Here is a 27623-nt window from a genome sequence, read left to right on the forward strand (position 1 = left end):
CCCATCACCTTCAGCAGGGCCGACCAGTGGGCGGACATCCCCTACATAGGGCATTTCACCCTCGTCCTTGATGCAACCGTCCAGAAAGTGCTTTTTAGAAAAGTGCTCATCGACGGTGGGAGCGCTCTGAACCTCCTCTTCGCCGGAGCCCTAAATGAGCTAGGCCTCGGGATAACAGAACCCACACCCTCCGACTCCTCCTTCTAGGGTGTGGTACCTAGCAGGGCATCCAAACCGCTTGGAGAGATCACCCTACCAGTATAGCTCGGCATGGCAAGTAACTACCGCATCGAGCTGACTTCAACACTGCCTACCATGCCATACTTGGTCGGCCAGCTCTAGCCAAGTTCATGGTTGTACCCCACTACGCTTATCTGGTGCTAAAGATGCCTTCACCTATAGGAGTCCTGGCCCAATGGGCCAACCTCTCAATCGCCTATGCCTACGAGATAGAGAGTCTCGCCCTCGCCAAAGCCACCAACCTCTCCATCCAGATGGCCAGTGTGGTCATCGACGCCAAGTTTGTGCCCGCCGATGACCTGGAGATCCCATCACTAGAGCCTCCTCATGCCTTTGACAAGTCCAAGGAAACTAAGGAAGTCAGCCTCGGCCTCGACGACCCCTCCAAGACAGTGAAGATTGGGGCTCACCTCGACCCCAAATAGGAAAGCGCGCTCATCTCCTTACTACATGCCAACGCCAATGTGTTTGCTTGGAAACATGCAGACATGTCGGGGATACCACGGGAGAAGATCGAGCACTCCTTGAATGTCTCGCCGACCGTCAAACCGATCAAGCAAAAACTCTGACGATTCACGCTAGACAAGAAGGAGGCTATTAGGGTAGAAATAAAATGGCTCCTAGCTGACGGATTCATAAAAGAAGTGTATCATCCTGAGTGGTTAGCAAACCTTATTTTCATTCAAAAAAGAATAAAGAATGGAGAATATGCGTTGATTACACCGATCTTAACAAACACTGCCCTAAAGACCCCTTCGGTCTGCCTCGGATAGATGAGGTTGTAGACTCCACCACCGGCTGCAAACTATTCTCCTTCCTCGACTGTTACTTCGACTATCACTAGATCTCCCTCAAGGAAGAAGACCAGATCAAGATGTCATTTATCATGCCCTTTGGAGCGTACTGCTACACCACCATGTCCTTTGGACTCAAGAACGCTGGGGTGACCTACCAAAGGGCCATCCAGATGTGCCTCGATCAATAGATAGGCCGCAATGTCAAAGCTTACATCAACAATGTGGTCATCAAGTCCAAGACCACTGATAATCTCATCGCTGACCTCGAAGAAACTTTCACCAACCTGAAAAGGTACCGATGGAAGTTGAACCCTTCAAAGTGTATCTTTGGAGTTCCATCCGATATACTCCTGGGCTACATCGTTAGTGCCTGTGGCATCGAACCCAATCCCGACAAGGTCTCTGCTATCACCAACATGAAACGGCCAACGTCCGTTAAGGATATTCAAAAGCTTACGGGTTGCATGGCTGCTCTCAGTCACTTTATATCACGCCTTGGTGAAAAGGGACTATTGTTCTTCAAACTCCTCAAGGCCTTTGAGCACATTTCCTAGTCAGAGGAGGCAGATACAGCTTTCGAGCAGCTCAAGTCATTTTTAACAAAGCCTCTGATTATGATGGCGCCTCGACCAGACAAAACTCTACTGATCTACATCGCCACCACTTCTCATGTCGTTAGCACAGCTATCGTCGTCGAACATGAGGAGGTCGGGCACGCCTATAAGGTGCAACGTCTAGTCTACTTCATCAATGAGGTCCTTAATGAGCCCAAAACTCGTTATCCTCAAGTTTAGAAACTGCTATATGCTATTCTAATCACGTCACGCAAGCTCCGCCATTACTTCGAGTATTACAAGATCGCCGTGGTCACTGAGTTCCCTCTAGGGGACATTCTCCACAACAAAGAGGCCAATGGCCACATCATCAAGTGGGCTGTCGAGCTCAGCACTTACTCCATCGAATTTAGAAGCAGGCCTACCATCAAGTCATAGGCGCTTGCTGATTTTTGTCGCTGAGTGGACCGAGATCTAAGAGCCCATCGCCGCTACTTGCCCCAAGCACTAGGTGATGTACTTCGATGGTGTCCTCAACATCAATGGTGCTGGTGTGGGCATTCTGTTCATTATGCTGACCAAGGATAAGCTCTGATACGTTCTCTGAATACATTTTCCGACCTCCAACAACGTCGTCGAATATGAAGCGTGTCTCCATGGACTCCATATAGCCATTGACCTTGGCGTCAATGCCTCATGGTATACGGGGACTCCGTGCTAGTCGTAAACTAGCTCAACAAAGACTGGACCTGTTCCAGTGAAAAGATGAATGCATATTGCACCGAAATCAAGAAGCTTGAAGGAAAATTCTACGGTATCGAGTACCATCACATGGTACAAGATCAAAATCAACTCGCCGACCACCTATCCAAGATAGGCTCTTCTTGTACCATGATTCCACCTAGGGTCTTCCTTCAAGATCTTTTGGTGTCATCCATTAAGGAAGAGAAGGAAGTTCGAGAAATTTCCCCCGCCGAGCAGCTGGTACTTACAGTACCTTCGCTGACCATCGATTGGAGGGAACAGTTCATCAAGTACCTCACCAGCGCCAAAGTACCTACCAATAAGACTAAAACTGAACACCTAATTCATCGAAGCAAGCATTACGTCCTGGTGGACGACAACTTGATGAGGAAAAGTGCCAACGAAGGGATGCTGCAGAAATGCATCACCCAAGAAGAGGGGGTGAAACTACTTCTTGAAATTCACTCTGGTTCCTGCAGCAACCACATGGCCTTGAGAAACCTGGTCAGCAAAGCTTTCCAAGCTAGTTTTTACTAGCCCACGGCTATCTCCAATGCAGAAGACCTCATCCGACGTTGTGAGGGTTGCCAATTTTTTGCCAAGCAAATACACTTGCCGGCACAAGAACTATAGACCATCCCAGCTTCCTGGCCCTTCACATGCTAGGGACTGGATATGATCGGGCCCTTCAAGCCAGCTCCAGGTGGTTTTCGGTACGTGTACGTCGCCATTAACAAGTTCTCTAAGTGGATCGAATACAAACCGCTTGTTTTGTCCACTACAAAGAAAGCAGTCGAGCTCTTCGAAGATATCATCCACCTCCTCCTCTTCCTCCATAGATGGAGGCACCACCAGGGGGCTCCGTGGTCGGACAGCATGTCCGACCATGCCATTTGACGCTTTAGGGTGCACCGTCTGCTCCTCCAGCACTGTAGGTTTCTCCGCTCTAGACTCCGACATAGCGTCGACAACTCTAGCCTCTACTCCTGAGGTCCCGGTGGTGTCCACCGCTACCTCGGGCATCGCTGTCGACCCGTCCACCATCGGTGCCAACCGTTCACCGCCGCCAAGTACATCGGTAGCGGCGGTTGACTCTTTCGTAGGCCGCCAAGCACCTAGGTACTCTGAGACGCGGTCTGCCAGTGTTGCCTCCCCTCTGGGACCAGCCCTTGGCTATTCGTCAGTCTAGATGGGCAGGGTCAGATCCTTCGTATAGATCAGCTTGTCAGTCACCAAAAAAGATAAGGATACGACAACAAAATGACTCCAAGGCAAGGATACTTACGTGTTGGCCTGCCGGTACACTTTCCTAAACCAACGCTACCTACCCAAGCCCCCAGGCATGGCCCTAGGGTCGACTCCTATGCCCTGGGGTAGAGATCTTGTGACATCCGTCATCGGCCTCGCCTCCTCCTTTCGCTCTGTGACTCCCGTCACCTGCTGCTCCCATCCCTTCGATTGCTCCTCCGCACACATGTTGCATGGAGGCGCCTTAGTGCTCGGTGGAGGGGCTACTGGCACTTCATCGTCATCCAACCACTCGGACATCGCTGCGCTCTGCGTCTGAGTGGTCTCGTCGTTGCCAAGCGAGATGTCACCCGGCTTGCGCGGGACAGCACCCGCCGTCTTTCTCTTCTTTAGGGCTGGCTCATCTATCGCGGCCCTCTTCCCCTAAACTTTCTCTGACACCGGGGGGTATTCTCCGTTTGACCAGCGTTGGCGCCTTCGGACTCCGACGAGACACTAACGACACCTTCCTTAGGTTGCGTTGGTGGCCAGGCATCCACTGCCTACGGCCAATCGCCTCTTGGTACGCCTAAGAAGTACACCGCTCTTTCTTGTGAATGGATCTTTTCATAAGTAAATCAGTCCACTACTCAGCAATGATTAAGGGTACAAAGCATCAGGAACAAACAATTGGGATGTTTACCTAAGGAGGCAGATTCTTGCAGTTAAAGGGTCTCATCTGCCCTGACATGTTGAACGAGGCAAATGGAGCAGATAGCTCTGCAGCTCGCTCTTGCATATCGTCCCTCGACAGCATCTCCGTCCTCTCCCAGGTGCCGTCGGTGTCGCCCTTGAAGTCATAGCCTACGTGGGCCCTCTCCTTGCAGGGCTGGACATGGCGCACTATGAAGCTCGCCACCACTAGTCCACCGTTGGTCTTCACTCTCTTTATTAGGCTGAGGAGCTCCCTCACTTGCTCCATATCAGCACTGCTTGGCCTCTTCGATCAGCTTTTCTGGCTCTCCAGGATGTGGTCAGCATCGTAGTGGATGGCAGGATGGCTCCACTTCATGTAGAACCACCTGGTGTTCCACCCCTTCAGCGACGTGCTTAACGGCATAGTAAGGTACTCGCCCACCATTCCATCGCGCAGCTGAAGGTACACTCCGCTGACCACCTTGGAACCACCGCCGCCTTTCTTCAGCCAGAACAAGTGATGGAAGAGGTTGAAGTGGGGAAGGATTCCAAGATACGCCTCACAAAAATGGATGAAGATAGATATGTGCAATATGGTGTTTGGGCGGAGGTTGCACAGACTGACTCTCTAGACCTCCAACAAATCCCTCAAGAACGGATGAACAGGAAATCCTAATCCGTGCCAAAAGTAGTCCTCAAATACTACAGCTTCATCGGTATGAGGCATTGGGTAGGGCTCACCAAGGGTCGGCCGCCATCCTGCAGTGACATGGTCAGGAAGAACGCCCGCCTCCACCAATCTGTTGAGCTCTGTCTCCCCCGTGCATGACGGCACCCACTCTTCGTCACGGCTGGCTCCCGCGCTCACCTTCTTTGGGTTCGCAGCTCCCCTCTTCGGCGCCATCTCTCATATCCGGATTGGGGCTAGTGGCGGAAGCGCGCGTGGATATGAATCTGGAATGTGACGGCTCAGGAGGAAGATCAAATGGCAAAGTGGCAAAGGTGGGAGCGCGGGGTGCGACGGTGCAGTTATAAAGCACTCCCCCACCTTTCACATTCGAGGGTTTCTGGGAAACTGCTCCCACGATTTGTGCCTCTCTGTATTCTCTGCGACAGCATGGTGGGCCGTTACCTGGGCTTTCGCGCAACCGTGGCCCGTATCATCCATTTGTCTCCGTAATTTGTTACTGTTCACTGAATATTCACCGATTTCTTTGCCAACCCTTATGGCTCAGTAATTACTACTGTACAACCATTACTCCAATATTTTCTCCGCGATTTGTTTTCTCCAAGATTTCCTCTTGTGGCTCGGGGACTACGTCAGCAATATGACTTGGTTCCTCACCGCACTAGGAACCTTCTTCTGATGATTGTTGTTTCTAACCCTAGCACCACGTGACTACGTCACCTACTGTCAGGCTCGGGGACTAAGTGGGCACACTTCACCTTGCGATGAATGTGCTTTTTCTCATCTCGGGGCTACGCCCGGGAACTGGCTGCCTGCTCGGCTGGTCTTCTACTTTTCTTCTACTTTGGATCCTGGCCCCACGTGACTACGTCGCCTACTATCAGGCTCGGAGACTAAGTGGGCGCACTTCACCTCGCGGTAAGTGTGTTTGCTTTAATCTGGAAGACTCCGTGCCTCTTGAAGCTGAAGAAGACTATCTCTCTTTCTTGTGGTCAGACTCTAAGTAGGCACACTTAGTCCATTGCGAAAAAAAAATCGATTCTGAACTTGAGCTCCTTACACCCTTATGGCAAGCCATACTTGGGTCACACTGCTCGGCGACGGTTCACGCTGCTCGGCGATGGTTCACTCTGCTCGACGATGGTTTACGCTACTCGACGACTGCTCACAACTGCTCGGCAACTGATCACGGTGGTCGGACCATGAGTTTGACTACTCGGCTTTGTTCGCACCTGCTCGGACAAGCTCAAGACGGCGTTGCACAACAGGTACAAGATGCTCGGGGACTAGCTGTGGGGGTACGACTCCGGATACCCACGGCAGACCACATGGGTTGCGCCCCAGGGACTATATAAGGTGGGCAGGAACCCCCTCCAAACTCACGCAATATCATACGATAGCCAATACAATCTAATAGACCATAGGAGTAAGGTATTACGTCATACTGACGGCCTGAACCTGTCTAACTCATGTGTCTCTGTTGCCTTCTTGTTCTTGATTACATGTATCTTTGTCGTTCAATCTATGTTCGTGGGATACCCCTCGGAGAATTGCCGACGATATTCTATCGACCGCACTAAACAAAGGATGACCGACCATTTAGAATAACATTGGGTGCTAGTAATAAATATGATCTATAGAATTGTGGAAATTTTTATGTAGGCAACAAAATCTTAAACACATATATTTATTTTCTCATTCTTTAAATATACCTTATCTTGAATTAATCATAAGCACAAAGGTATATATTATGATCTGTCACAGCAATTAATTAAGTAAAATTTGTGCATAATTGTAACCTATTTTTCATCAAAGCATTTATGCCATATGTATTGTAGCCTTCCTTATACCTTGAGCCTGATAGATTAGAACTTTTGCCACTCATAACTTACCCCCCTAGAGTAGATGTTTGCATTCACAGGATTATTACTAGGCTCCAATTCCTCCAGCTCTGCGAAAACCTCATCTGAAGGTTGGATGCTATTGCAATTGATCGGCTGATGCATCGCAATACCCTCCTCATGAAGAGTGTCGATGGCGTAGGCAACATACCCAGCTGCATTATCTTCCATCATGTTTGTCATTTGCTGCTGACACTCGATGTTGCTACTGGGGACTGCATTATGCTCGGAGTAGTTGCCATTCTTTGATGATGATGATGTTGGCCATGAACTCGTCGGTTCAACCCTGCAGCTGTTCTTCTTCTTGCAGTTGGACATGTGAGTGTGAGGCCTCGAGTACCCAGCAAGTACATTGCGTTGCATTGGCCAAGGGTGGTTGTGTTCTGACGTGTAGGTGATCACTAGCATGTTCGGGTCACTGCGGCTGCGCTCTACTTGCTTCCTCGCCATACACCCCTTTGAGCTGCTGCATCTGTAGTAACCTCTGCAAAGTAAAATAAAGTTTCACTTAGTCACAGCCATTTGGAAATAAATATACTTAGAAATTTTCCAGTGAATTAATGAATATTGGGATAAGGGATTGATATTTCAGATTTTAGACAATATATATGCATCAATAATCATGCCGGCGTCTATAAAACTAGCACATAATTAGAGCCTCTTTGGCAGGGCTCCTGCAGGGGCTTTAGCTCCGGCTCCTGCAGGAGCTGTATCAAACGCCTGTTTTGGAAAGGGCTCCGCATGGAGAGACGGAGCCATTTTTTGCCTGCGCAGGAGAAGCCTTAAAAACGAGCTTCGCGCGGCTCCTTGCTGTGGGTTCACGTCGTCTAGTGCGAAGGAGCCGTTTTGCCAAACGTTTTTCAAAACGGCTTCAGCTCCTCCAGATGAGCTGCTCCTTCAGAGGAGCCAGAGCCGGAGCCATTTTCAGAGGAGCCAGAGCCCTACCAAACAGGCCCTTAATATAATCTTTGATTCTGTATCAAGGTCTGTAGGCCCTATAATGTATAAAGGATTTGATGAAATTTTAGATGGCATAGAATATGAGGTAAAACCATGAAAACATATATACAGCTCAGGCATGTAGATTGATGGAAATTTTACTCTATCCTAAATAATTGGTTGCTAGCTTACTTATGTCTGTGACTGAGTATTTTCGTTATTTATTTGGATAGCTGTCATATACCTCTGAAAAAATATAGAATAATATTAGTGGAGGAACATTAAAAAAGAAAAAACATATTTGACTTCTAAACCACCACAGTAAGTTTATGGAATATATGAGCAAAGAAATTTGTTAGGTGAAGATATACTTTCACTATGATAACCCCATTTGAAATCTCAGTTGTATTGCCGATTAAAATATACGCATGGGCTAGCTAGCCGGTCTTTGATGAACAAATATTTTTTTCTCAAAAACAATGTTAAACTAAACTAGAAGAATAAACAAGTTTGAATGTATGAATCACACGACCACTTTTGACAGCAAACAGTAGGGATTTGACGCTAGGCAGTTTATCATATCATTGTACCAAAAAAACTTTAAGGGAATGTACAATCTTTAGAAGAATATAGGAAACCTAGCAAAGAGAGTTTCTGGTTCTGGTTATTCTTGGTTTCAGCTAAACATAATCACTCCCTCGCTGAAATTTACCTTATGTTAATTTGTTGTGAGGGAGAAATATTGTTCGTTCGCTAAAAAGTACTGTTGAAGTAGTGCCGTAGAACAGGGCCAATGGCTATCCTTAGTTTTCAGACATTTTAATTTGCTATGAACCATCCTTTTTATAAATAAAATGGAGACAAGGTTCGTCTGTCTCATGTAATCATCTTATTAAATCTTATGAAATTCACATACTTTGCACAATTAGACAAATTGGTGGAAGCAAACTAGGGCATCCAAGTGAGACAGAGAACAAACTAGTAGAGGCTATGAGGCACACATAATTGGCCTATTAAAAATGCAAAGTTATATATCTTGTCTGCCACATACATTCAAATTAGCAATATAATTGGACATTGGGCCATAAACTTGGACTGGATTTTTTAGTAGCACCAGAAGTTAATTAGTTGTGCATTAAATATGCATAAACCTATCTTAATTTGATGCATATACTAAATAGGGAAAATAGATGGATGTAACTGATCAAAAAGAGTGATGATGAAATCAACAGTGATTGTCATCTTATATATTGTTAGCCCTTGTTTAGTTGGAGAAATTTGGATTTTGGAGCTACTGTAGCACGTTCGTTTTTATTTGGCAAATAGTGTTCAAACATGGACTAATTAGGCTCAAAACGTTCGTCTCGCAATTTCCCACCAAACTGTGCAATTAGTTTTTCTTTTCGTCTACATTTAATGCTCCATGCACGGGCCGCAAACATTCGATGTGACAGGTACTGTAGCAACTTTTTGGAAGTTGGAGTGGAACTAAACAAGGGCTTAGTCTGCCAAATTGCCCTATGAAACCCACTTTAAGAGCAAGTACCCCTGGATTAATTGCCTATACTACAGTCTCTTTGTGGTGACCTTAAGTGAAGGGGCGATCAACCTAATCGAGGACGAGGTTTATTCATCTAATAAATAGATATTAGTAAGAAGTATATAATTAAACCTGCACGATAGATTCTTTATATATACAACTAACTATTTCTTGTAGTATACTATAGTTGAAAAGGTATAGTAGAAAGTAATTACTTAATTAGATCAAGAGGGAGCTATGAATGAATTAATATGTTTTTTCTCTGAAACAATATCAAAATGCCTATTTGCTGGACCAATTAATTCAGTTCTTATCAGGGAATATTGGAGCGGTCTCTATCGAAGATGACCATGCATGGTTTCGGTTGACTTGCTATGGTATACCTGCACATATGAGCAGTGCATATTATTAATGAAATGTGGAAACATTAATTTTTTATGTTACATCTCTCTCTACACCGTGTACCTGTGCAACAAAAAGAGACTGATGCAATCCTTTTCAGAAAAAGAAGGCAAAGAAAGAGATCTGATGTTGATAAGTATTAATTATATTGGATCATTATTAAGTGCTTGTTTATTATTTGCATTGCCAATAACAAATTAAAAGAAAAAATGAAAAAAAAAGGTGGGTAGGCACCTTGGGTAAGGCGAGCCCTTGATGGGTTTCTGGCCGTATTTCCTCCACGCCCAAAGATCAGAAGGAATCACCTCTCCTCCTCCAGGCCTGCTGCTCGCCGGCGGTAGCGCCGGGATACACACCACCTTCTTCACCTCGTTCTTTCTGCTGCAAATTAAGTATATACGCAAAAGGTTCTGCAATTATTTAATTTTAGAATCATTTATATATGAATTTCCAAAAGTATAATTTGGAACCATGATGCATAAGCTAATTAAGAGTCGAGAGGGAAATAAACTCGATCTGATCAATTTGGCAAACTTGGTTTATCAGAGATCAACACAAAGTAACCTGACAACTTATATGTTAATAAGCTACCACTGGGAGAGGATCTGGATGCCCGAGTTTGCAGCTGGTGCCTGCTAGCTCGCCAGAGCCCCTCTCTCAAAAGAAAAGAAACTAGGAAGAAGCAATGGGGAAGGAATAGAACTATTGCAGAAGGAAAAAAAAATCCAACCAGCATCAAATGACGAAGAATGAATTTAAGTCAACTAGCTTAGTCGTACTCTGAATAACCAAATCCCAAAGAAATATATTATATAAAGTATAGGCATATGCAGAGACAAAGGGGTTAATACAACTATGCGCCGTTTTGTCAAAAATGAACAGTCGAATTGAAATCAGCTTCGAGTCACATCATCCCAATGCAAAGCATGTTTTGACTGACAGCCTACAGCTAACCAAATACGTTGTTAGAATAAACTACTACTTTTCTTGTGTGAACATAGCAAAAAAAAAAAGTCGACGCCGAAAGGTCCCCTGCTGTGATATCGTAGCCGCTGCAGGTGTAGGCGCCGCACGGCTCACCTGCAGCACTGTAGCCACATGCAGAGGTCGGCGCAGAGTCAGCGCTGTATATTAATTAGTTACTGTTATAGCATGTGGGCTGTACTAAGGCTAGATGGATAGAATTGTATAAATAGACTACCAGGGCAACTCAGTAAAGAGAGTTCAGATTTACCATCTCCCATATAGGGCTTCGACCAACGTTGGTGTCTTGTACTGTGTGTATGCTCTATTCTCCCTCTTCTTCAACCTCGAGCCATAGTATGTGTGGTCGGACAGCTTCGGTCGTGCTCGACCGTGGTCGGCAAGACTGGTGAGTGGTTTACTCACCTGAGCCGGTGATCCTGTGGGCTAACAAGTGGTATCAGAGTTGTACGAGCGTCGTCGCCAGACTAACCGCTGACGATAACGGACGGTTCGGAGATGGACAACAGTAGTGGCACCGCTATGGCTGCCCAGCCACGATCGGAGGTCGTTGTTTGCACGGTGCGGGAGGTCAGCGGCATCAGTTGGCTGACGCTGACTCGCACCAACTATGAAGAGTGGTCGGTGACCATGAAGGTCAAGTTCAGAGCCCGACGGCTCTGGAATGTTGTTGATAAGGACACCGACAATGAGGAAGATGACATGTCAGCGTTGGAGGCTATCATCGCTGCTGTACCGATAGAGTATAGGGAGCCATTGGGGACGAAGAGCTCTGCTAAGGAGACGTGGGAGGCTATTGCGGCGATGCGCGTCGGTTCCGACCGCGCAAAGAAGGCGATGGCCCAGCTTCTAAAGCAGGAGTATGCCATCCTCAAGTTCAAAGATGGTGAAACGGTGGAGGACTTCTCCCTTCACCTGCAGACGCTCATCAGCAAGCTGAAGAGCCATGGCATCACCATCGACGAAGAGGAGGCGGTCTCCAAGTACCTCCACTCTGTGCCAGCAAAGTACATCCAGATCGCTCTCTCCATAGAGACGATGCTGGACTTGTCCACCCTCACCAATGAGGATGTGATAGGCCGTCTGCGGGTGGTGGACGAGCGCATGGAACAGGCGACAGCAACAAAGGACAGCGGCAAACTGTTGCTGACGGAAGAGGAGTGGGCTGCTCGGAGGAACTTCGGGAAGACAGCCTCCTCTAGTCGTGGTGGCGATGGCAAGCGCCGCGGCAAGACTTCTTCGGACAAGAAGAAGCAGATCGACGCCAACGTCTGTCGGTGCTGTGGGAAGATGGGCCATTGGGCATAGGAGTGCCCAAATCGCAAGTAGGAGAAGAAGGTTGAGGCTCATTTGACGCAAGCTGATGATGAAGATGAGGCCACTATCCTGATGGCGACGTTCTGTGCACTGCACGACGTCGAGGCCAAAGAGAGGGAAGAGGCGACAACGGTGGAAGGACCTAGGAAGGCCCTGAAGACTATCAACCTCGACGAACCACGCGCCCAAGTCCACCTCGAACGTGTGGGCGCCGACCAGGAGCATCAGTGGTATCTGGACTCTGGTGCCAGCAACCACATGACGGGCTCCAAGGCATCCTTCTCCGAGCTCGACGACGATGTTACCGGTACAGTGAAATTTGGTGATGGCTCAAGGGTGGCTATCCAAGGGCGTGACACCATCATCTTCAGGTGTCAGAACAGGGAGCACCGCACGCTAACGAATGTATATTACATCCCACAGCTACGTTCTAGCATTGGTCAGCTGGATAAGCATGGTAGTGAGGTACTAATCAAAGACGAAGTCCTTAGGATCAGGGACTGAGAGCAGCGACTTCTTGCCAAGGTGAAGAGGTCCCTGAACCGGTTATACCTGCTCAACCTGAAGGTAGAGCAGCCGGTGTGTCTGGCGGCAAGGCACATCAAGGAACCATGTGGCATGCCCGGTTCAAACATCTCAGCTTCGACGCGCTTGGTCGGCTAGAGAAGATGGTCCGAGGGCTACCCCACATCAAGCATGGAGGTGAGCTATGTGACAGCTGCCTGCCCGAGAAGCAGAGGAGGCTACCATTCGCAAAGGTGGCCAAGTATCGCGCAAAGGATGCTCTCGAGCTCGTCCACGGCGACCTCTGCGGGCCGATTACGCCAGCTACAAATGGTGGTCGGTGGTACTTTCTCCTGCTCGTGGATGATTGTACTCGCTACATGTGGCTACAACTCCTAACGAGCAAGGACAAAGCGGCGGCGGTGATCAAAAAGTTCAAGACATGCGCGGAGGCCGAGAGCGGCAAGAAGCTCCGCGTGCTGAGGACTGATTGCGGCGATGAATTCACTTCGGTGGAGTTCGCTGTGTACTACGTAGATCAGGGTGTGGAGCGACACCACACCACGCCGTACTCGCCACAACAGAATGGCGTGGTGGAGAGACAGAACCAGACGGTGGTCGGCATGGCCCGATCCATGATGGAGGCCAAAGGCATGCCGACAAGGTTATGGGGGGAGGTGGTGACCACAGTGGTGTTTATCCTAAACCGCACTCCGACCAAGGCCCTGATAGGCAAGACATCGTTCGAAGCTTGGTATGGGCGCAAGCCGAGCGTGTCCTTCCTTTGGACATTTGGCTGCATCGGCCACATCAGGAAGATGAAGCCGAACCTCACCAAGCTAGAGGATAGGAGCACACCCATTGTGTTCCTAGGCTACGCGGAGGGTACCAAGGCGTACTGGCTCTATGACCCACGCGGAGACAAGGTGCTTGTCTCGTGCGATGTCGTGTTCGACGAGAAGGCAGCTTGGGACTAGAGCAGTCCAAGCACGGGGGAAGCGGGTGGCTTCACCGGCACCTTCATCGTCGAGCACCTAGTCATCCACGGTGGTGGAGATGCTGGGGAAGAGGTGCCGAGCACTCCAGAAGGGGTGCCGAGCACTCCAGCGGTAGAGCCGAGCACTCCTGGGGCAGTGCCGAGCACTTCGGGAGAGATGCCAAGCACTTAGGGAGGAGTGCCGAGCACTCCTGGAGGGATGCTGAGCATGCCAGGAGTGGCACCAGGAGGTTCTGTAGTGGTAGCGACCACTCCAGGACGGGTGCCAAGCACTCCCATGGGGGAGCCAAGAGGTCCTGCAGTGGTACCGACCACTCCAAACTGAGGTTGAGCGCTCCTACAGTGGTGCCGAACACTGCAGGAGTAGTGACGAGCTATCAAGAAGTAGTGTCGAGCACTACAACCAGGGTGCCAAGCACTCTAGGTGCTGTGCCGAGCACTCCGGTAGAACAGGGAACTCCATCGACGCCGATCGAGTTTGCCTCACCTTCAAGTGACATCACTGAGTTCGTGGATGCCTTCCACAAAGGTGAGGAGGTGCGGTTCCGCAGGCTGGACGACATCGTCGATGGCACAGGACCCTCAGCACTGGCTGGTCGGCTGCTCAATGATCAAGAGCTGCTGCTCATCAGCGTAGATGAACCACCCATGTTTGTGCTGGCCGAGCGGGACGGAAACTGGCGACGGGTGATGTTGGAGCAGATGAAGGTGATCGAAGAAAACGAGACATGGCAGCTCGTCGATCCACCTCCAGGATGTCGTCCAATCAACCTGAAGTGGGTGTACAAGGTCAAGTGGGATGAGCTCAGCGTCATTGTCAAGCACAAGGCGCGTCTCGTCGCCCGAGACTTTGTTCAGCGCGAGGGCATAGACTTCGAGGAGGTCTTTACGCTAGTAGCGCGCATGGAGTTGGTCCGTTTGCTACTAGCTTTTGCAGCAGTAAAGGACTGACGCGTCCATTACTTAGATGTTAAATCGGCCTTCCTCAATGGCGAGCTGGCGGACACGGTCTTCGTCAGACAACCTCCAGGTTTCGCCATCAACGGAGAGGAGCACAGGGTGCTCCGACTACGTAAGGCACTCTACGGGCTGTGGTAGGCCCCATAAGCATGGAACGCCAAGCTTGATGCCACGCTGGGCGATCTTGGGTTTCAACGGTGCGCAATCGAGCACGTGCTCTACAAGCGGCGACGGGGAAGGAGGAGCTCGTCATCGGCTTGTATGTCGATGACTTGATCGTCATCGACGCACGCATGGAGGACATCAACAGCTTCAAGTGCAAGATGGTGGCTCATTTTCGAATGAGCGATCTCGACGCACTATGCTATTACCTCGACATCGAGGTGAGACAGGGGAAGGAGAAACTCACGCTCGGTCAGAGCGCGTATGCCTCTAAGCTATTGGAGAGGAGCGGCATGGCTGAGTCAAGCCATACGTGACTCCGATGGAGGACCGGCTGAAGCTAACAAAGGCCAGCACCGCGGCGAAGGTAGATGCAACACTCTACCGAAGCATCGTCGGCGGTCTACGCTACCTAGTCCACACGAGGCCGAACATTGCGTTCGTCGTGGGCTATGTCAGTCGCTTCATGGAGGATCCTAGATAGGATCACTGGGCTACGGTGAAGCGGCTACTACGCTACGTCAAGGGAACGGTAGATCATAGGATCATCTTCCCAAAGACCAATGGGAGTAGGCTGTAGCTCACTGTGTTTAGCGATGCAGACATGGCGGGGGACATCGACGGACGACGGAGCACCTCTGGCGTGCTCGTCTTCCTCGGGTCGGCCCTAATTTTATGGCTGTCACTGAAACAGAAGGTGGTGGTCCTATCTACGTGTCAGGCAGAGTACGTAACGACAGCCACAGTGGCGTGCCAAAGTTGTATGGCTACGTCGACTGTTGGGCGAGCTGACCGGCGTGGAAGCTCACCCACCAGCATTGATGGTGGACAACCAGCCCACCATCGCCCTCGCGAAGAATCCGGTTCTGCACGATCGGAGCAAACATATCGACGTGAAGTTCCACTTCCTCAGGGACTGTGTCGATGGAGGGCAGATCGTCATCGAGATCGTCGAAACTGGTCAGCAACCCGCGGACGTCCTCATCAAGCCGCTCGGACGTCTTTCACTCACGAAGCTGAAGGAGGTGATCGACATGAAGAAGGTACAAGGGATAGCAGTAGGTTTAGAGAAAGAATTGTTAGAATAAACTATTGCTTTGCTTGTTTGAACACAGCAAGGGAAGACGGCGCCAAAAGGCCTCCTTTTGTGATATTGTAGCCGCTGCAGGTGCAGACGCCGCACGGCTCATCTGTTGCACTGTAGCCACATGCAGAGACCGGCGCAGAGTCAGCCCGGCGCAGAGTCAGCCCTATATGTTATCTAGTTACTGTTACAGCATGTGGGCTGTATTAGGGCTATATGGATAAAGTTGTATAAATAAACTACTACAACAACTCAGTAAAAAGAGTTCAGATTTATTATCTCACATACAGAGCTTCGGCTAACACTGGTGTCTTGTACTGCGTGTGTATGCTCTGTTTTCCCTCTTCTCCAACCTCGAATCATAATGTATATGGTCGGATGGTCTCAGCCGTGCTCAACTGTGATCGGTAAGACCGATGAATGGTTCACTCACCTACGGGGGGAACGCTGTGGGCTAACATACGCATCAAAAGTAAACGGCAGCTGAAAAGGGTCGTCGTGCAGCTATGAGTAAACTGCGGCAACCAGAGAGCAAAAACAGCCATGAATTATCACGAAAGTAACCGTAGAAAAGGCAAGGGATAGATAGATAGACAGACAGACTGAGAGAGGCATGGAAAATCAATCACGCGAGATCCTAAGAGTTAGTTGAAAAGGATGCATCGATCGAGAAAGGAAGAAGGAGGCAACAGTTATCGATCCAAAAATTAAAGAAATCAAGCCACGAAATATAGAGCAAGCACTAGCTTTCCCAGTCAATTAACCTCTTCATGATTTGATGATGAGAAGGCGGTGGAGGAGTGACTGGAGAGATCCCCATCATTATGGGCTCGTCGCCATCGGCATCGGCGGTGGCAGCGCCTCCCATGGCCACGTCGAGGCCGTAGCAGGCGTGCTGGGAGATCTGTTGCGGCGGCAGCCAGTACCCACCGTGCGGCGGCGGCGCCGTGGCTGCAGATGAAGACAGCTGGTATGGATTGACGACCATCGCCGACGACGGCGCGTCGAACATGACCGCGTCAGAGCAAGCAGCAGCAGGCCGTGGCTCCTGCTCCTCGTCGTAACAAGCAGCAGGGATGACCATGATCTGGCCCGCAGCCCTCGACACGATGTGACTGTGATCTGCTGCTGCAGTAGAGGGAAAGGGAGAGGGCGGCCGCCGGTGGTGACTCGCCGCAGCGGCCATGGCCATTGCACCAGCACGGGCCACAACCTCGGCGAGGTCGCCCTGAGCTGCAGTGCCGGCGACGGTCTCCTCCGCTATGTCCATAGTGGTGTGCTCACTCTTTCTACTTTCCACTAGCAGCTCGCTCTATTACTACCTAGCTAGCTCGCCAACACGGCAACACACACCCCTGTGGTTGGCGCTGGAGCTAGCAGTCAATGGACATACAGTCATACGCACGCACACACACTGGATGGATGCTATATACTACTATCATGCTATGCTGCCCATAATAACCTTTTTCTCTCTCCCTCTCTCTCACACACACGCGGGCTGCATAGTTGTATATATACTCCATGAAGCTATATATGCTAGGCGCCGTTTGGTATGGCTCTAGGCCGCTCCGGCTCTGGCTGACGTACTGACACGGATACTGTTCATACAGTGTAGCAACACTGTAGATCGAAGCTGTTTTTCTCTTCCCACCTTTCCCTCTCACTGTAGCATGGCTACTGTTCATGGAGCCGGTGAAGCTCGAATTTCTTGCTTCTCCCTGATACGCAACAGTGCATGAACAGTGCGGGAGCTGAAACGTCTCGGAGCGGTACAAAGGGAGCCTTAAGCTAAGAGACGAACGATATTAAATGACCGGATGGGATGTTTTTTAGATTCTAGCAGTATATAAGAGTGTGTGCCTGCGTCGTTTCAGAGCCACACGTAGGTAGGCCGAAGACCAACACCGTGGCTTATGCGGATAATTGTACTGAAATGTTGCATGTTATTCTATGGCTAAAAAATAGCTCAAGCGATATGTATTTATTTGGACACCTTCTACAGCTCCGGCGACTGTTGACGCCAATTGTGTGCAACTTACCTTTGTGTAGTTCCTTCGTTAAAACTTTACGCTCTATCATATTAAATATTTGAACACATGCATAGAGTATTAAATATAGACTAAAAATAATTAATTGCACAAATTACGACTACCTTGCAAGATGAATCTTTTAAGCCTAATTAGCCATGATTTAACAATAAAAGTGCTACAGTAACATATATGCTAATGATGAATTAATTAGGCTTAATACATTTGTCTCGTGGTTTACTGACGGATTCTGTAATTTATTTTTTTATTAGTATTCGAATTTTTTATTAGTATTCGAACACCACATGCAACACCTCATGTAACATCCACCCAAAAACTTTACATTCTGGATGTAAACACCACCTTATTGCATATTGCACCATGTACAGGTCCACAGTTCCGTCCACGACGACGCTAGCACCACTAGCTAGATTCTAAATCAGATGTGCGCGAGAAGAGGAAAGGAGCTAGCTTTTCAACCATCCATGACCATGATCCATCCATCTCGCTGGCTTAGCTCGATCGCTGCTAACAACAAGCAGCAGTCACCCTAGAAGGACCAGTGATGCTGATGATGATGCCCTTTTTTCTGTCTCTCCTTCATCCTCACTACTCCTTTCGTTGATGGAGGAGAGAGAGAGAGCGGAAGACGACAAGAGGACAGGGACATGGTGGCACTTATGATAGAGAGAGAGAGGGAGGTGTGTGTAGTAGTAGGTAAATCTTTGCTTTTGCTGGTTGCGTCTATTTGCGATAACAATTGGGCACGGTAGACGTAACGTACCTTGCAGCCAATTAGCTAGCGATGCACGCGTCCTCTCACTCCTCACTCTCTTGTCTGGGCTGCATGCCTGCCTGCCTGTCTGCCTCGATCTCTTTCTCTCTCACACAACACAGCAATCTCTGGGTTTTGCAGGGAGGAGCAAGCATGCAGCTTTTGACGCAATGGCCATGAAAACAAACAAAATCCCAGAGCGTATATACTTGTTCCGTCCCAAAATATCTATTGTTTTCGTTCCCCAAGAAATAACTTTAATAAAACATATATTAAAAAATATTAATATTTATGGTACATAAGTAATATCATTGGAAAGATCTTTAATCTAGTTTTTTAATAAATTTATTTAGAGATATAAATGTTGCACGTATTTTCTACAAATCGAGTAATACGGAAACTAAAAGAGATAATTTGAAACCAAGGGAGTACATGGCGCCTTCCACTTCCGTCAATCTTATAACAAGTACACACAATAGACATCCAGTTAATCTAATTAGTCAATCTCTTGTCAATTTATCATGCATAATTATAAATTTATTCCACCTAGGACTTAACTTTTTACCTTGGATTTATTTCATTTAATTGCAATAAGGATATTGTCGAGGTTTCATATCGTGAGCTAGTGAATTTACGAAGCTTAGCACTCGGAGAATAAGGAATTATACTGGTTCATGCAATATGCCATACATCTAGTTAGGGGTGTTTGATCATGTTCTTGAGCACCAAGGACTCAAATGTTTGCAATAGCAGTCACAAATGGGGGGAGAGAGATCTCAAGGAGCTATGCAGGTTTAAGGTGCTCAGAAGAAGAAAGGGAGCCCCAACCTAATCTTACATAACCGAGACGACTGGGTTGGTATAGAGAATGGTGAAATCCCACATGTTGGTCAGTCCTGACGTCACTTGGTCCTCTCGTGAAAGATGCGGGGAGCGAATTGGGGATTCAGGGAAGAGAGGCCGGGCGAATCGAGTTACCGTGTCCTCTCGTGATATATGAGACACGGACGGCCGAGATTGCTTAGGATCAAGCAGGTGGTATGAGTGACAGTGAACGTACGAAGTGACGAATTTTGTCGGCGCAATCATCGTATCTTATGGCAATTGTTAGCAATTACACTTCTCTAGACATTGAGGCGAGTTAATGACGATGGATAGTAAGCTAATAAATAGAGAGGCAACCCAAACAATTTGTTAAGACACACATTACACATAATCTTTAATTCAATACATAGATTGATGAACACTAAGATCATTTCATGCTCCTAGATTGCAAATAAATTAAACTAATTAGAATCCTCACAGTCGGAGGATCCCTGTGCCTCTTTGCTAGAGGCACATCGTCATCCTCCTCCACCTCCTCCACCTCCTCCTCCTCGTCCCTCACCACCTTACCATAGAACTACTTGTTATCTGTCATCTAGGGAGAACTAGGTGGACTGTCTTCGCTTGAGCTTGCCTCACCGTCACTCTCCCATAGTTCTGATCTTTGATCCTTCCTCACTTGAGTCATTGTCGGGCAGCTTGAAACCTTTCATGGTTCGAGTGGAATTTTGCTTTGGTGTATACGAATTTGGAGCAGAAAAGGAGAGTGCAGGTTTGCATAGGGTAGATCGCGTCTATTTGTACACAAATTGTGAGCGCCTCTTCGGTTCCCAGTGTCTATGAGGATGAATGTTCGTGACACTCCATGGGCACAAAGTTTTGAGTGTGTGTGACTGAATAGTCGTGCTGCCTCACAAATGCCAATGACGAGCAATCAAACAAGAGTGTGAAAGCTCTAGTTTGATTTTGGTTAATTGATGTAACCCTAAGTGCTAACCTAGCTTATCAAAGTGATTATGAGATAGGTAGCACTACTCCAAGTGATGAAGCAATGGCGAAGATCATGACAATGGTGATGGCATGGTGATGATAAAATGCTTGAACTTGAAAAGAAGAAAGAGAAAAACAAAAGGCTCAAGGCAAAGGTATAAATAGTAGGAGCCATTTTGTTTCGGTGATCAAGACACTTAGTGAGTGTGATCACATTTAGGTTAGATAGTCGTACTATTAAGAGGGGTGAAACTCGTATTGAAATGCGGTTATCAAAATGTCATTAGATGCTCTAACTCATTGCATATGCATTTTGGATCTAGTGGAGTGCTAACACCCTTGAAAATGCTTGTGAAAATATGCTAACACATGTGCACAAGGTGATACACTTGGTGGTTGGCACATTTGAGCAAGGGTTAGAAACTTCACCGGTGCCCTATACAGAAAAGACAGGGGTTCACAGAGTGACCGGACGCTGGTGGAGCAGTGACCGGACGCTGGGTTCAGAGTCCGATCAGTAGCAGCAGTGAGCACGCGTCTCAGTCTTGTGACCGGACACTGGCGCGAAGAGTGACCAGACGCTGGCTGGGTGCATCCGGTCAATGCTGACGTACGCTGACGTGTGGTGCAAAGTGGAGACATTGAGTGACCGGACGCTGGGTGAGTCCGGTCAAGCATGATTGGACGCATCCAGTCGTGCTTTTGTGCGAATGGAACCTTACTGGAAACGACTGGACATTGAGGTCCAGCGTCCAGTCACCTCGCAGCAGCGCGTCCGGTCATCACTTAACCGTTGGGATTGGGCGCTCAGTATTTGAAGAGAGGGGACATGTGGCGTGTATCGCACGACCGGACGCTGGGGTCCGGCGTCTAGCCAATCTGACCGAAGCATCCGGTCGGCCCGTGTTCAGTGCAGTGAGTAGCCCAACGGCTCTATTTCGTGGAGGCTTCTATTTAAGCCCCATGATCGGCTCAAGCTCACTCTCTTGGCCATTTGCATTGACATAGCAACCTTATGAGCTTAGCCAAAGCCCTCCCACTCATCTCCTTCATTGTTTCATCATCATTGTGAGATTGGGAGAGAATCCAAGTGCATTGCTTGAGTGATTACATCTAGTGGCACTTGGCATTCGTGTTTTGTTGTGGGATTCATTTGTTACTCTTGGTGGTTGCCGCCACCTAGATGGCTTGGAGCAGCGAGGATCGTTGAGCGGAGGTTGGTGATTGTCTCCAGCTCCGATCGTGGTGATTGTGAGGGGTCTTGTGCCTTCCCCGGCAGAGAGCCGAAAGGTAACTCTAGTGGATTGCTCATGTCATTGAGTTACCTCACTTGTGGGTAGGTTCTTGTGGTGTCCAATTGTGTGGACGAGGTTCGTGCAACACCTCTTAGCCGCCGAACCACCAAGTGTTGGTCGACACAACGGGGACTAGCGTGCCGGCAAGCACGTGAACCTCGGAAGAAAAATTGGTTGTCTCTTACCCTTTGGTATTCTCCCGGTGATTGATTTAGTATTCATCTTGTGATTAGTTCACTCCTCTACACGGCGATATAATCACCCTACTCACTCATTTATATTCTTGCAAACCAGTTGTGGCAAGCTCTTTAGTGTAATTAGAATTGAGAGCTTGCTTTGTTATTTTAAGTTCATATAGTGGAGCTCTTTAGAGTAGCAAGATTGAGAGCTCTTAGTGAGTAGTAACATTGCAAGTTGTGTGCCTAGTAATCATTGCAACTAGAATTGTTGAATAGGTGGCTTGCAACCCTTGTAGAGCTAGAGCAAGCTTGCATTTCGCTATTTGTCATACTAATCAAATTGCTCTAGTTGATTTGTAGATTTTTAAATAGGCTATTCATCCCCCCCCCTCTAACCATATTAGGACCTTTCAGAGTGTCTTTCCCAGGCCGGCCCAAAAGCCCCCCATAATGGCCATAAATAGTGTCCATAGGTCAGCCCTATTTCCACCACCGTTTCATCCTACCATTCAGTGGTAAAAACAATGTTCATTGTCAGGATTAGGACAACAAATTTTCATTCAATGGTGAAATAGTATTCTTTTTGCAGATGGTTCAAAACGAAGTGGTGCACATGTCATTTTGGCTGGTGGTGTACCCTACTTTCGACATTGGCTCGGCGCATGGTCGATAGTGAAATTGACCCCAATTATCAATGCTGGATCTTACGATGACCTGACGATGAAAACACTTTTCACTGTTGGTTGAATTGGGCACTCCCTCTACCCCCTGGGCTCTCGAACTGGTGGTGAAACATTTTCATCGCTGGTTCTGGGAAAAGAACGGTGATAAGTGTGCAGCGGTGCCCATTTCTATAGTAGTGTAGCAGGGTGAACTAGTCGTCCAGCTGTGAATCCAATAAAGGTGGATTTAGGGCAGGAGAGGGCTAGAGTAGGGACATCGGAGCGGTGAGCGAAGCTCTTGGCAATGGCGGTAATGGCAAAAATGTGGCCTGTTGGAGCGGCGGGGAGGCATGTGGAGCATCGGGGTGGAAGCGGTGAGCACGCATTGCCCTATGCTGCTTTGTAGAGCCATAGAGCGAGAAGAACGATCGGGGTGGAGCTTGGCTTCAACATCGTTAATGGTGCTAGTAGCGGCCATTGCGGTTTAAATGCCATTACGAGCGTGATTGAAGGAGGGAGATTGAAGAGTGGCATTAGTGGAGTGTGTTGGTGTGGTTGGATTGATGCGGGGTTGAAGGAAGGGGCGTTTGATTGTGAGCTCGGGTGCAACAATGGTGGAGAAGAGAGGAAGAAGGGATAGATTGGAGGTAGGAGATGATAGGCTGGCCCACCTATCGGTCAGAGAGGGAGAGGATCCGAGTTGCTACTAGATGTGGGCTGATGACCTAGGTGGGGAGGAAGGACGACCCTAGAGGGAAAGAATGGGCTCGCCAGTTTTGGCCCGCGTACGAAGGGGCCTGGTTTGAAATGAAAAAGAAAAAAAAGTGGATTTGGCCCATGACATTTTTGACCTTTTACAAAATAGTTTTCAAACATATTTTCAAATCTTTTTAAAACATGTACAAAACATTAAAACTATGTTTTGAAAATTCTTTTAAAGATCATTTGAAAGTACTTTTAGAAAAATGTTTTTAAACTATGTTATTCTTAATTATAGTTTCAGAATTATTTTGAACCCAAACTTGAAAACCAAAATAAACTATTTTTGACACCTTTCAAATTTATAAGTTTTTTTATATAGAACAATCACCATCAAGAAGGAGATCACTGAGCCTCAAGAAGCACCAAACCATCAAGATGATATCAATCACCGAGAGTAACAAGTTTTAACTTCCACTTGACCAAGAACCAACCAAAGATGCTCAAATGATACACACTCTTGCTACTCTCTAGCACCAATGGCTACTATTATCCTCACATTTGGTCCATATATATTCTGCCATATCTGATCGATGCACCACGACGTAGGGAGAAAGTAAAATATGCTTTTAAGGGCACATGCTCTTTGTTGTGTACATGGTATGTGAATGGAGATACATGCATAGCAGGAGAGAAATAATGATGTGCGCATACTCCATACGCATCCAATATATAGTCCACAACAAGAGAGATGTGCGCCCTTGAAGGAGGAAAAAACAATAGAGCCACGGTTAGCCCTTGGATCTCCGGCACGAGTGAGTTGACCACTCACCGCCGTTGCCGACCACGCACTGTCGTTGTCGACCACACACTATGGCTAGAGGTAGAAGAAGGGAGGGAGAACATAGCGCACACACACACAGCACAAGCACCAACATTGGCCAGAGCTCTATAGAGGAGATGGCAAACTAAACTCGCTCTCTTTACTGAGTTGCAGTGGCAAACTATATATACAACTCTACCTATCTAATCCTAGTATACAGACACGTTAGACTGACATGCTGCTACAGTGACTAAATGTGACAGCAGGTATGACTTTGGCGCATGCCCCTGCTGTGGCTACAGTGCGTCAGGAGAGCCATTAGGTGCCTACCCCTACAGCTGCTACAGTGCAACAGTAGAGAGCCCTTTTCGGCACCACCTATCCTTGTTGTGCGTTCACATAAGGGGAGCAGCAGATTTCTTGACAATTCTTCCCCTAATCCTGCTGTTAACCCTTTGAACCCCCTCCATGCTGATCATTTTCTTCAGCTCCATGAGCCAAAGATGGCCGAGCGACTTGGTGAGGACGTCCGTAAGTTGCCGACCAGTTTCGACGAACTCGATGACAATCTGGCCTCCATCGATACAGTCCCTGAGAAAGTGGAAATTGACGTCGATGTGCTTGCTTTGATCGTGGAGAACCAGATTCTTCACGAGGGCGATGGCGGGCTGGCTGTCCACCATCAGTGCTGGTGGGTGAGCTTCCACATCGATCAGCTCGCCTAGCAGCTGACGCAGTCATATAGCTTGGCACGCCGTTGTGGCTGCCGCCACATACTCTGCATCACACGTGGATAGCGCCACCACCTTCTATTTCAGCGACAGCCATGAGATTGGAGCTGACCCGAGGAAGACGAGCACGCCAGAAGTGCTTCGCCGTCCGTCAAAGTCTCCCGCCATGTCTGCATCACTGAACACAGTGAGCTATAGCCTACTTTTGCTGGTCTTGGGGAAGACAATCCCCTGATCCACCGTCCCCTTGACGTAGCGCAACAGCCGCTTCACCGCAGCCCAGTGATCCTCTCGAGGATCCTCTATGAAGCGGCTAACGTAGCCCATAGCGAACGCAATGTCCGGCCTCATGTGGACTAGGTAGTGTAGACCGCCGACGATGCTCTGGTAAAGTATTGCATCTACCTTCGCCGTAGTACTGGCCTTCATTAGCTTTAGCCGCTCCTCCATCGAAGTCACGCACGACTTGCACTCAACTATGCCGCTCCGCTTCAATAGCTTCGAGGCGTACGTGCTCTGACCGAGCATGAGTGCCTCCTTCCCCTGTATTACCTTGATGCCGAGGTAGTAGGAGAGCATGCCGAGATCGCTCATTCGAAAATGAGCCGCCATCTTGTGCTTGAAGCTATCGATATCCTCCCCACGCGCGCCGATGACGATCAAGTCATCCACATACATGCTGACGACGAGCTCCTCTTTCCCCCATCGCCACATGTAGAGCACGTGCTTGGTTGTGCACTGTGTGAACCCAAGCTCGCCTAGCGTGGAGCCAAGCTTGGCGTTCCACGCTCGCGGGGCCTGCCGTAGCCCATAGAGCACCTTACGTAGTTGGAGCACCCTGTGCTCCGCTCCCTTGACGGCGAAACCCGGAGGTTATCTAACGAAGACCGTCTCTGCCAGCTCGCCATTGAGGAAGGCCGATTTTATGTCCAGGTGATGGATGGGCCAGTCCTTCACTGCTACCAAAGCTAGCAGTAGTCGAATAGACTCCATGGACGCTATCGGCGCAAAGACTTCCTCGAAGTCGATGCCCTCACGCTGGAAAAAGCCTCGAGCAACGAGGCGTGTCTTGTGCTTGACAAAAGTGCCGTGCTCATTCCGCTTGACCTTGTACACCCACTTTAGGCCGATCTAACCGCATCTTGGAGGTGGATCTACGAGCTCCCAAGTCTTGTTTTCCTCAATCGCCTTCATCTCCTCTAGCATCGCCCGTCGCCAATTTGCATCGTGCTCGGCCAGCGCGAACATGGGTGGTTCCTCTGCACTAATGAGAAGCACCTCTAGGTCATTGAGTAGCCGACCCACCAGGCCTGAGGGCCCTGTGTTGCCGATGATGTCATTTAGCCTATGGAACCGCACTTCCTCACCATCGTGGAAGGCATCCACGAACTCAGTGATGTCGCTTGGTGGTGAAGCGAACTCGATCGGCGTCGATGGAGTTCCCTGTTCTGTCGGAGGGGTTAGCACAACACCTAGAGTGCTCGGCACCCTAGCTACAGTGCTTGGCACTACTCCTAGACTACTCGTCACCACTCCTAGAGTAGTCGGCACCACTATAGGAGTGCTCGGCAACAGTCTTGGAGTGGTCGGCACCATTGCAAGACTTCTCGTCTCTGCTATGAGAGTGTTCGGCACCTGTCCTAGAGTGGTCGACACCACTGCAGGACCTCTCGACACCCCCCATGAGTGCTCGGCTCTATTGCTGGAGTGGTCAGCACCTCCTCTCCAGCATCTCCATCACCGTGGATGACCAAGTGCTCGACGACGAAGGTGCTGGTGAAGCCGCCAGCTTCCCCCGTGCCTAGACTGTTCCAGTCCTAGGCCACCTTCTCGTCGAACATGACGTCATGCGAGACAAGCACCTTGCCTCTACGTGGGTCGTAGAGCCAGTGCGCCTTGGTACCTTCTGTGTAGCCTAGGAACACCATCGGTCTGCTCCTGTCTTCGAGCTTGCCGAGGTGAGACTTGGTGTTCCTCACATGGCCGATGTAGCCAAATGTCCTAAGAAAGGACACATTTGGCTTGCGTCCATGTCAAGCCTCGAACGATGTCTTGCCCTTCAGGGCCTTTGTGGGCGCGCGATTGAGGATGAACACCGTCGTGGACACCGCCTCACCCCAGAACCTTGCTGGCATGCTCTTGGCCTTCATCATGGATCGAGCCATGCCGACCACCGTCTGGTTCCATCGCTCTACCATGAGATTCTGTTGTGGTGAGTACAGCGTGGTGTGGTGTCGTACCACACCCTGATCCACGTAGTACGTAGCAAACTCCACTGAAGTGAATTCGCTGCTCCGATCAGTCCGCAACAGGAGCAGCTTCTTGCTGCTCTTCGCCTCCATGCGAGCCTTGAACTTCTTGATCACCGTCGTCACCTCATCCTTGCTCGTTAGGAGTTGTAGCCACATATAGCGACTGCAATCATCCACGAGCAAGAGGAAGTATCACCGACCACCATTTGTGGCTGGCATGATTGGCCCACAGAGATCGCCATGGACGAGCTCGAGAGCATCCACCACGCTATACTTGGCCGCCTTTGGGAATGGCAGCCTCCTCTGCATCTCGGCCAGGCAGCTGTCACACAGCTCGCCTGCGTGCTCAATGTGAGGTAGCCCTTGAACCATCTTCTCCAGCCAACCAAGCACGTCGAAGTTGAGATGGCCAAACCAGGCATGCCATAGCCATGGCTCCTCGGTGTGTTGTGCTACCAGGCACACCGGCTACTCCACCTTCAAGTTGAGCAGGTACAGTCGGTTCTGTGACCTCTTCACCTTAGCAAGAAGGCGCTGCTCCCGGTCCCTAATCCTAAGGACATCGTCCTTGATCAGTACCTCGCTTCCACGCTCATCCAGCTGGCCAATGCTAATGATGCTTGAACGTA

At 48.9% G+C, this 27623-nt stretch overlaps 2 protein-coding genes across 3 annotated transcripts; both read right to left on the minus strand.

Moving 5' to 3' along the window:
- Positions 1-6644: 6644 nt before the first annotated feature.
- Positions 6645-17134, minus strand: LOC136518606 (probable WRKY transcription factor 14). Of its 2 annotated transcripts, none has more exons than XM_066512278.1 (3): positions 16501-17134; positions 9963-10109; positions 6645-7331 (listed from the first exon to the last, which is right to left on the minus strand). In XM_066512278.1, the coding sequence occupies exons 1-3, from the start codon at positions 17004-17006 to the stop codon at positions 6812-6814; spliced, it is 1173 nt and encodes a 390-aa protein (XP_066368375.1). In that variant the 5' UTR covers positions 17007-17134; the 3' UTR covers positions 6645-6811. The 2 variants fall into 2 exon arrangements, with proteins under 2 accessions (XP_066368375.1, XP_066368376.1); XM_066512279.1 differs by having other exon boundaries at positions 9963-10106; positions 16501-17133.
- A 7800-nt stretch (positions 17135-24934) lies between these two features.
- LOC136518332 (uncharacterized mitochondrial protein AtMg00810-like) lies at positions 24935-25456 on the minus strand. Its single transcript, XM_066511982.1, has one exon. It carries the CDS (start codon positions 25454-25456, stop codon positions 24935-24937), a length of 522 nt encoding a protein of 173 aa, XP_066368079.1.
- Positions 25457-27623: the final 2167 nt, after the last annotated feature.

The sequence above is a fragment of the Miscanthus floridulus genome, chromosome 17 (assembly GCF_019320115.1).
Source record: "Miscanthus floridulus cultivar M001 chromosome 17, ASM1932011v1, whole genome shotgun sequence".
Classification (NCBI taxonomy): domain Eukaryota; kingdom Viridiplantae; phylum Streptophyta; class Magnoliopsida; order Poales; family Poaceae; genus Miscanthus; species Miscanthus floridulus.

Coding starts and splice junctions, on each gene's coding strand:
- LOC136518606 (XM_066512278.1), bottom strand. CDS start 17,006: ATGGACATAGCGGAGGAGACCGTCGCCGGCACTGCAGCTCAGGGCGAC. Junction 10,110..16,500: donor CATCATCAAATCATGAAGAG/GTTAATTGACTG, acceptor CTTAATTTGCAG/CAGAAAGAACGAGGTGAAGA. Junction 7,332..9,962: donor AAGGGCTCGCCTTACCCAAG/GTGCCTACCCAC, acceptor TTTACTTTGCAG/AGGTTACTACAGATGCAGCA.
- LOC136518332 (XM_066511982.1), bottom strand. CDS start 25,456: ATGTGGCGATGGGGGAAAGAGGAGCTCGTCGTCAGCATGTATGTGGAT.